General features: G+C 32.8%; 1 protein-coding gene across 1 annotated transcript; it reads right to left on the bottom strand.

Moving 5' to 3' along the window:
• Nucleotides 1-7,769: 7,769 nt before the first annotated feature.
• Nucleotides 7,770-8,754, bottom strand: LOC133696157 (uncharacterized). The gene is made up of 2 exons (XM_062118223.1): nucleotides 8,514-8,754; nucleotides 7,770-8,410 (listed from the first exon to the last, which is right to left on the bottom strand). The coding sequence occupies exon 2, from the start codon at nucleotides 8,339-8,341 to the stop codon at nucleotides 7,946-7,948; it is 396 nt and encodes a 131-aa protein (XP_061974207.1). The 5' UTR covers nucleotides 8,342-8,410; nucleotides 8,514-8,754; the 3' UTR covers nucleotides 7,770-7,945.
• Between the last annotated feature and the right edge of the window lie 2,124 nt (nucleotides 8,755-10,878).

The raw sequence follows: 10,878 nt of genomic DNA on the forward strand, positions 1-10,878 counted from the left end.
TATTTCTTGATGAACAGATGTATCATTACCAAGGTATCAGATAGATAAAGGTAAGCAAATAAACCCCCATCAATAGTGTCGATTGTCATGCCTACACCATATCAAACCCTATCTTTTTGGAGCAATTAGTTAAAGCAATGGGGACAAGGATAACTGAAGCTTCTAATATTACATCTAAAGAAGAGAAAGTTGCCACCCTGGTACATTGAGTGAAAGGCATGAAAGAGATAACATGTGTGATATATTTAAGGGAGAAGGATGTTGAGATTGTAGGACACTGGTTGAGGAGGGTAGAAAGGAAAATCAATCAAATATCGATGCTAAAAGAGTTATGGCTTGATTGTGTGACCCAGCTATTAACAGCAAATGCCCACTCTTGATAGGAGACTAATAGGGAAAGGAGGTCTAGAGAGGTGCCGACTTGGCAGGATTTTAGGGCAGAATTTGAGAAGCGATATAACTTTTGGCAGCATAAAAAGATAAAAAAACATAAGTTCTTAAACTTGAGACATAAAGATGTGATTTTCCTGGAGTATGAAAGGAGGTTCTAGGACCTATATGTCTTTGTTTTTCCATACCATTCTACTAGGCGACACTAGATAAAAAGAATATGTGATGGGTTCAGGCAAGATTTGAAAAGGGTAATGTAGCCATATAGTTTTAGACAATGCGAGAGTTAATACGAGATATTCAAGTTATGGAGAGAGTGACCATGGATGAACAGAAAAAAGAAAGTTGAACAGGGATAGGTGATGGGAGTGAAGATGATGGATTATGTATTCTTCACTAGTAAACCTCCTCTTCCAAATAAGAGGAAAAGTGGACAGCCATCTAATCAGTTTTAGAAGAGGGGAAGAGATTTCACCCCAAGAGGAAATTCAAAAGGATGTACACATGTTAGTAGAGGGGGGTCCTCTAATGTACAGGTCTGACAAGGGGTAAATGTTGCAGAAAGGTCTATTAAGTAAATGGGGCTCATATATTTGTTATATACGAAGTGAAATCAGAGACACCTTGGGGATTGTTCAGCTTTAATGATTAGTACTTAAAAGTGCATTTTCATTAAGGTTTTATATCATCATTTTGCACTTGAAGTATTAATGACTCCTTAACTAGAGCATGTTTTATAATAACAAGTCTGATAATATAATTTATGATAAATGTTCATTTTAAATGCAGGCCTATCACATAAATCAAAGGATTAATTGATGAGTTTAACTACTAAAATTGAGAAGATAAAGAGAGGGCTACGCTTAGAAAAGAGATGCTGGTTGAATTCAAATTGGAACACCATTCGGTTATTGGATCATAACTGGAGCTGTAGAACTTGGATTTAGGTCTGGTTTATATGGATAGAAAGCTAAGACATAGGCATAAAACTTTCATGAAGAGTCCAAGATTCAAAAGAACCGTTTTCAAGTTCAAATTGTAAAAACAACAAAAAAGTCAGAATCTATCCTGCAACCTAGACACTGTTCAATGTTCAACCCATATCTCGAGTTTTAGAAGTCCAAATGACCTCATTCTTATTTTGTTGGAAAGCTGAGACAATTTTCCAGAACTTTCATAAAAACTATCTGTTCAAATTCTGATGTTAGCAATAATGTTTTCTGCACACAAGAAGATAAAGATTGTTATCAAATCAAGAGATGGTCATCCACTCAACAATTAGTCATCAAATCAATAGTTCTGAATTTTGACCTATAAAAGGAGGTATTTTCCATGCATTTAGACATCTTAGTTTTCAGATTAAGATCATATTCTTGCTTTCTTTCTTTGTATTTTTGTAATGTTTAAATTTTGCTTTCATTAATCTCTTATTTATACTTTTCATCATAACTATGTTCTTATCTAGTTTATTTATGTTTCTCTTCTTCATTATGTTTAGCTAAGCTTATTATGTTAAGGTAAAAAGGTTTCACTAATGGTGTTAGGATATGTATAATATAAACTCAATATGGACGTTCATGCTTACATCTAACAAAGTTTGCTATTAACATGTCTTATCATTTTTATGTTATTAATTCATAATACCTTACTTGTTAAATGGTTAATCTAGATTTGTGTTGTATAACACTTGGTATAATAAATGCTTGATCCTTCATAGCCAACTATATGGTATAATCGACACCTGTGTTATGAAAGGAACTTGATTTGTTGTTAACATAAGTTATGAAACTTAATTCCCAACAACCAAGTTAACCTCTTAAAGTTGTTATCCGGATCATAGATTTCACTAGGTTTAATAACTTTTCTATTCTAAAACTCTAATTTTTACTTATATAATAAGTAAATAAACGCTCATAAAATTGAACACCAATCAAATATCAAAACATTTGTTTGAGAGTTGAGACCATGATAAATAAAAAAAAACATATTAAAAATTAGTTCTAAAACAGCCAAATGTTTAAATATGCAATTGAGATGAAAAAATTATCAATAAAAAATAACTTTTAGGTTAGCACTACTCGGTCTTAAAGAAAAAAAAACTCAAGCGTGCTAGCTTGATTCATTTTTTTTCTTTTTTGTAGAGTGGATGACATGATACTTCTTCAAAATTAAAAATAGCAGGCGAAACTTCATATGTTGTTTCCAGATTTCAATCATCATAGGTGGCTAGAATCTTGAGACCTAACTTCAAAGGGTTAAAAATTTATTTCATTTATTTTTTCAGCTAAAAAGTCTAAAAACCACCCCCAAGGCACCTTAAAAAAGCCATTTCTAGTATTAAATTAGCTTTTAATTGGTTAACAAACAAAGAATTAACCCGAATCCAAATAAATAACGAGGCATGTTCTATTTTTTTTAGCAAGAAACAAAGGAAAAGAACCTAAATGAAACTCATCTCGTCAAATGGAATCTATTTACACTAAGAGCAAATAGTTTTGCCGTTGAAAAGTGGTCGTTTGTCAACTTTTTATTACTTTCATCGTAATTCAATGACTCTTTTATCTCTCAAACTTAATGACTAAAATGTGAGAAAAATAAAATATTAGATAGACCAACCGTTGCATGTTCAAACTAAATGGCTGAAAAAGGATTTTTTGACAAATTTCCAAAGGTAAAAAAAACATTAACACATTTTATTTTATTTTTTAAAAAGGCATCATATTTTTTTTCTTAGTTCAATTATAGTCATCTCTTTTTCTATCTTTCTCAAACAATAAAATCATATTTTTTTCTCTTGAAGTCGAGCACCAACTCAATACCGGGATATTTTTTAAGAATGATATAACCATGTAAGAGTATATTAAAACAAAGTATTAACTCAAATTTCCAATAAACACAGCATTGAAAGATCAAATTAAAAAAAAATTGACGATCAAAGAAAAGAAGAAGAAAAAAAAGAAGAAACAGGACTAGAGTTGACATCATATTATCTTAAAAAATTAAAGGTCTGTTATTATTTTTTTATTTTAATTTTAATCCTTTATTTTTTAAATTCTTAAAAACAACAAAATTAAAATTATTTTTATAAAATCAGGTGTCAACGATACTAGAATGTTTCCAAAGATTGTGATAATAATTATCAACTCAAAATTCAAATGAGCACAGCAATAAAAATGAAATTTGCAGAAAAAATTGACTGGCTGAGATAGAAAAAAAAAACAAAAATAATTATAATAATAAAAAGTAGAACACGATGGGATTTCATATTCATAGTGTTTTGCTATCTATATTATAGTATTATAGTGTTTAATGATATCACTTATTCCTTAAAAAAAATTAATGTGCTATATGAATCATTAATTAACCGAATTTATTATTTAACTAAAAACCGAAGCTTTAAACTTTCCTTACTAGTTAATTAATATTTTTTTAATATTTTTAAATTATTTTAATATGTTAATATTAAAAATAATTTTTTTAAAATAAAATAAATATTATTTTAATATATTTTTAAATAAAAAATACTTTATAAAATAACCAAAATACACACTTAATGATATATTTTAAAAAGTTTAACATATTTAAAAAATAAATGGTAAAACAAGGCAAACAGAAACGGTACGCACCAGACAAAGCAAAAGTCAAGTGTCAAAAAAAGAGAACCCAGTCTTCACGGTTTCTTTTACCATCTGTCTCTCTCTCTCGAAGGGTCTGTTTTGTTATGGAGCTTCTTGAGGCAGAAGACCTTGGGCGCGTAGACGCGTCATTACCAGCCCACGCCCTCTTGCATCTCCTTCTATTATGCGCGTGAACACTCTTTTATGCGCGTGAACAATAATACCCGACCAGTCCATTCTTATGATCCTTCTCTTGCGTTTCTGCTCTCTTACCATGATGCCTCCTTTTTCTGGGAAAAATAAAAATAAAAATCTTAGTGCAGAACATCACTAGTTAGGAGGAGGGAATAGGATAGATGTGCTAGGTGGTGAGGCAATAGCTACCTGTAACTAACGGGCATATCCCTCAAAGACTTCCCGATAAAGACAGCTCGTCTCTTGAGACTCCTGTGTCTGCCCATCTCGAGAGAGTGTTTGATATTATTGTAATTTTTATGATTGTAATGTAAAAAAAACAATTTAATAAAAAGTATTTTTTATGAGATTGATTTAAAAAAAATTTAGTGTTTAATTAAAATTATGGTTGAAGTTGTGGTTAAAAAAAAACAGTTTTTTGTGTTTGGTTAAAACACTATAGTTGAAATTGTAGTTGAAAAAAAGCAGTTTTATGTTTGATAAAACTGTGGTTAAAAAAAAACACTTTCTTGTTTTTGGTTAATATGCTTTATATTTTATATTTGATTTGAATTAATTAAAAGGACATATATAAACACATATATATAATTCCTAAACATAGCTGTTTTGTAATTATGATTACATAACAAAATGAAAAATCCTTATACATTAATGTACTCCTTTATTGTTTCATTAAACTATTTGCAATTTCATCGCATACAAAATCCACACGTGAAGGCCTCCGTGAGCCTTGAACGGCCAAAGCCTGAACAATATCAGGTAAAAAGTCATCTGGAATTAAATTGGGGTTGCGATCATACTCAGAAAAAACTGCATCATCTTGTGAACTCCTTCTAATATAGTTATACAATGCCATTGATGCAACTACAATCTCAACTTGTGTCTTGTATGGATAAGCAGGCATGTTTTGCAAAATTTTCCACTTTTGTTTCCATACCCCAAAATAATGTTCGATCACGTTACGTAGTGACGAGTGTGCACGATTAAACACTTCTTTCTGACCACTTGGTTGTCCACGACGCCTAAATTCTTGGAAGTGATACCTCTCGCCATTGTAGGGACCCAAATACCCATACTCGTTTGGATATCCAGCATCAACCAAATAGTATTTTTCTGCAAAAAATAACATGGTAATTTTAAACAAAACTGGAAAAAAATTATATTCCTTCAATTACCAAATCTTCAATTTAGTCAAAATCACAACCTTCCGGAGGTTTTGGAAATTTGATATTACTATTGTTAATAGCCTCAAGAAAAATACGCTTATCATGTGCACTGTCTTCCCATCCTGCCCACACGAACATGAATTGCATGTTGAAACTACAAGCAGCCATGACATTTTATGTTGGTACACCTTTTCTTCCAATAAATGGAATTTGATTTGCAGATGGTATGCAGGCACGAACATGTGTTCCATCAATTGCACCGACACAATTCTACATGCCACAAAAACATTTATAATACTCATAAACATTCATAACATATTTCATACTCCTCTGAACAACTTAATTAAACTACTTAATTATAAAAAAAATTTCATCTTACATTGAAATGTGGCATAAATCTTGGATTCATAGCAATTTCTCTTGGTGTGCTCGTAAATTATGGATCTACTGGTTTTATGACTTCCACAGCAAACAAACGTAATGATTTAAGCACTTCTTTAAAACATCTACTAATAGTTTCACCTGAATGCTGGAATCTTTCATGCACTTGTCTATTTGACCCCCCAACTGCTATTGTAAATAGAAACATTGCCACCTTTTCAATAACACTCATTCTTCTTGACGGTTTTAAGCCATGTTGCGTTTCTAATTCGGTGCACAAACTCAACAAAGTGGTTGCCTCCATCCTGAACATGTTAACACTTCGTTTCCAATGACCTCTTAAAACCTTCGACAACTAACGCATCCCTGTGTTATAGGAAACCATACATGGTTCTTTATACATATGATTAATATAATACATGTTTATAGCTCCAGCTGTGCATATAATTAATTTTTTCCTATCAAAATGCCTCCTTATAATAAATGCATCGTCACCATCACTGTCATCGTCAACGTCGTCGTCATCATCATCATCGTCATTACTGTCGTCGGAGTCGTTTCCATTACTATCATCTCTGGCACCATCAACTGAAGCACCACTACCTTCATAACTAGGATAATTAATTTGGTCTACAATGCGGTTCATTAAATTATCATAATTACCATCAAAATCTTCATTAAATATGTCATTATATCGTGGATCATCCATAACTTCAATTACATGTAAACAAGAAAAAAATATATATGTTGTTAATAAAAAACTTTAAATAATTAAATATCATTCAATAAAAAAACTATCAAAGAGTTGGTGCAATATAAGTTTTTTCCATACCTGTAAAGCCAACAAAAAAAGAGTATTCTACTTGCTTGTATAAAATACAATTGAGAGGTCTGAGAATTGTTATGAAGAAAGCTAGTTCAGTGAAAAATATGATGCAAACATTCCTCTTTATATAGAAAAATTTCAATGCTCTTTACGTCTATTTTACAATTTTTGAGCTTTCAACATAAGTACATTCACATGTATGTATATGCTGTAAAAGTAGCATATAATGTTACTTTTACAGCTCATATATGTACACCATCCTGACATGTAGTCTTTCAAACCAGAGTTAAAAGGAATAAAAACAGAGTTAAAAGTTAAAAACCAGCAGCAAGACCAAGCTTTTAGAAAAGGAAGAAACACCGACAACATTAGTCCCATTAGACCTCACGGCAGCAAAGAAAAAAACAGCAACAGTAAATTGCAAAAGGGGTTTCTTTTCAGGCATCACAAGCTCACAGTAGCTACCTAATGGAAACAAATACAGCCAAGGAAAGAATCACCAGCAACATGTCAATCTCACAATAGCTAACCAATGGAAAAAATTACAGCTAAGGAAAGAAACACAGCAGCATGTATTATTAGTCCCATCAGACCTCACGGCAGCAAAGAAAAAAACAGCAACAGTAAACTACAAAGGGGTTTCTTTTCAAACATCACAAGCTCACAGTAGCTACCTAATGGAAACAAATACAGCCAAGGAAAGAATCACCAGCAGCATGTCAATCTCACAGTAGCTAACCAATGGAAAAAATTACAGCTAAGAAAAGAAACACTAGCAGCATGTATTATTATTCCCATCAGACCTCACAGCAGCAAAGAAAAAAATACAGGGAACAAAACAGTTAAGGTAAATTAACAACCAATTCCATTAAAGGGTCAACCATTTAACATTGTAATTCGTAGATAAAATACAACATTACAACCAACAATTTCTCATACAAGTCTGTTAACTTCCGAAAAGCAGTTTAATAAATATAACAGTACATAAATTACCGCAAACGGATATGCTCATATGTCTTAACATGAAATGTGGAATAATACAATGTCTCAGACAAACTTCGATAAATGGAAACTACTCTTTTAAAAACCAGCATCCCATTACTCTGCAACAACAAAATAAACATGTATAAATATCATAAGCACTTGAACATAGTTAATTGATTAACTGTTAAGAAACTTAAATCATACCATGTCAGCTAAGCACGTTTAGTTCGTGCATACATTCGTTGCAACCATCTCAATTTCTATTGCTTATAACCCATACTGGCCCATATTTCTTTTTTTCTTCTTAAATTAAGATACTCCATAACGAAGTCATGAAACTCATCTTCAATTGAAACTTCAGGAATTGAGTGCAGCTCAGCCATCACCTAGCGAATACTACAACCTTCACGATCCATATTCAAAGCAGTCAAATCACTCTTGGTCGACATACTCTCAAGTAGATGATTGCACCTTGACAGCAGCTGAACACCAATTCCAGTTGTTTTCTTCTTTCCACCTCGCACATCATAATGATCTTGTTCTTTTCTTTTGCCACCACTTTTTGTGTTGTTGCTGCTAAACATATTTATCCCTCCAACCATTCGAGCCATGTCAGTCTGGAAATCTAGAATCACATCTTCCTCCGAACCATCGCTGCCCTCATCCAAACCATCATACCCAATGTTGGCATTGCTTGTACCAGGATCGACATCACTACCAGCAGGTACACTTGATGAAAGAGCCCATGCATACGCTCCAGTTGCGACAATATTGGAATACATTCAGTCAAATTTATTCTTCAAAAATGGCTCAATACCAACATGTCTGAATTTTTTGGCTCCTCTAATTTCCTGCATATAAATTAAATCAAGTAATGAAGGATCAGACTACTAAAATTTTAGGGTTGGAATTTGATAACAATAAAAGGAATTGTTGGGATGACAAGGAATGTACCTGAATTTTTTGTTTCCACCACTCATCACTAGCTGCAATTATGCCTAACTCACTATTCCAGCCAACACCAGTTTCAGAAACCAGCTTATTCTATATCCTTCAATCCTTTTTGCATCCATCCCATTTGTTTTTCAACTGTGTTTTAGTGAATGCATGGCCAGTTTGTTCTTTGAATAATGTTATAAGAAATTTTCACCCTGTTTTATTGAAATGAGTATTAGGTCTCATTCCCATATCAATTGCCTTAATGCATATATCACAAAATATATGCAACATTTCCTTTTTCCAAGCAGCCTTATCAAAAGATTCAAGACCTTCCATGATATCTTTTAACACATTTAACAAAAGTTTGAAATCAATAAATGATATGAATTACATTGTGGCACATACATAAACCGTGGACTTAAACAGTAATAAAACAAAAGATGTGTGGTTAGCAACAAACATTAACCATGCATGTATTTAAATGAGAATGTTCATGTTAATTTGTAATGAAAACTAATTGAAACCCATTAATTTCAACTGTTCAGAAAAGTCAGCTTCAGCCATGAGATAATTTTGAATTATCAAGCAACACTTCATTGCTATCATGTTGTTTGGAAGCTAAAAAAAGAGGAAAAAAAAACAAATAGAACAGAATCTATTTCTACATTCAAAGAAGCCCAGCTTTCTTTCACAGCATGCAAACACAAAAAAAGAAAACTCAAAATTCTGACTTTGACTGCACAAGTAGAAATAAAAGTAATCCTACACGACATGCTAACTGGGCACTTATTACGATTACAATAAACATACGCACAATAAAGGCATCAACGGTTGCTCAAACAGAAACAATATCAATGTGCATAGCAAACATATCAAACCATGAAGAACAACAAATAAATGAAATTTCAAAGCATCACATTGTTTCCAGTAAGCAAATAATCTAGTAGACATAAAAAAACAAAACCAGAACAAAGAACAGCATACAAGCAGCATATGGAAGCAATTAAACTCTTTTAAATTCAAAACAAATGATGAAAGCACAGTAAACAGAAGACAATCAGCAACAGCTATGGAAATTGTCAATTGCAGAACACATAGTAATTGATCATGCAAGTACACAGACATGCAATTTTTCATCTAAACAATTGAAAATGAAGATGGAGATAAGGCAGGAACTTACCTCAGTCTATCTCTTTAAGAGTCCAAACCAGCACGGTTCTGTAACTTTGTCCTGCAAACAGATACAATGGAGACCCAGAAGATAAAATAGATTTTAAGTTACAATTACTACAAAATTAACATGGGTAACACAGTACACAGAAGCATCACAAAAATACAGGTTTTCAAGTAGAAAAAAATTAAAAACACATGCAAAGCAGAGGACAAGCAGAAGAAGCAATGAAATTTGCTATAAATTCAAAAAAATTTGATAAAGGCATAGTAAATAGAACACAAGCAGCAGCAACAATGAAATTTGTGGATCAATTCAACAATTAACACGATGCTGAACTAACCTCAGTCTCTGTCTTTGTTCTGCAAAAACAACAACAATAGAGACCCATAGAAATTAGATTTTGAGCAACATGTGAAACAAAATTTACAAGGGAAACGCACGGTACTTACTGGTATCTCAATCGTGGACCTTTCCCAGCATAAATCTCTTAGGGGTTTTCTGCAATTGTAACAATAGAGGGACAGATCAGTGAAGGTTTGTGTTTTCGATCTTCGTTTGGAAAGAATGGACAGAGGGGAAGAAGCTTGCTCCGGCGTTGGTGGTTTTAGGGCAAAATAGAAATGGGGTTGTAGCAAGAGAAGAGAGAGGAGAACAGTTTAGAAAAGGAAATTAGGGTTTTAGTTCATCAATTATACATTGATCTGCAACCGAAACAAGAAAAAAAATTGTGAGGTTGTGAGGACCGTAATTGACAGTGGTTACTGGGAAAGTTTCGGTGGTGAGAGAGAGGTGAAACGCATGAAGGAACAGTTTAGGGAAATGTTGAAACTGGGCGTTATTGATCTACAACAACCTTCCACCATCAATTTGTTGGGTTTTTTTGTGACCGTTGGGAAATTGAAAGAGGGACAAGGACAGTTGGGAAAGTAATTGTAAAATTATCGGTGATGAGAGAGAGGAGAAACGCATGAAAAGCAATGTGTAATTGCTTTTCATTTTTTACAATTGAACCGCAGTTTTAACTGGGACCCACATAAAAACAAACTGTGGTTCGTGGTTAACCAAATATGTGTGACACTGTTTTTTTTTAACCACAACCGCACCAGCATATCCAAACACCATCCTCATCTCAAACTGTTTGGTGGAAGCCCATTCCTGACAACCGAGTAAAATGTTCATTATCCTATATTATTATTATAAACTTAT

The sequence above is a fragment of the Populus nigra genome, chromosome 6 (genome assembly GCF_951802175.1).
Source record: "Populus nigra chromosome 6, ddPopNigr1.1, whole genome shotgun sequence".
NCBI classification, from domain to species: Eukaryota; Viridiplantae; Streptophyta; class Magnoliopsida; order Malpighiales; family Salicaceae; genus Populus; species Populus nigra.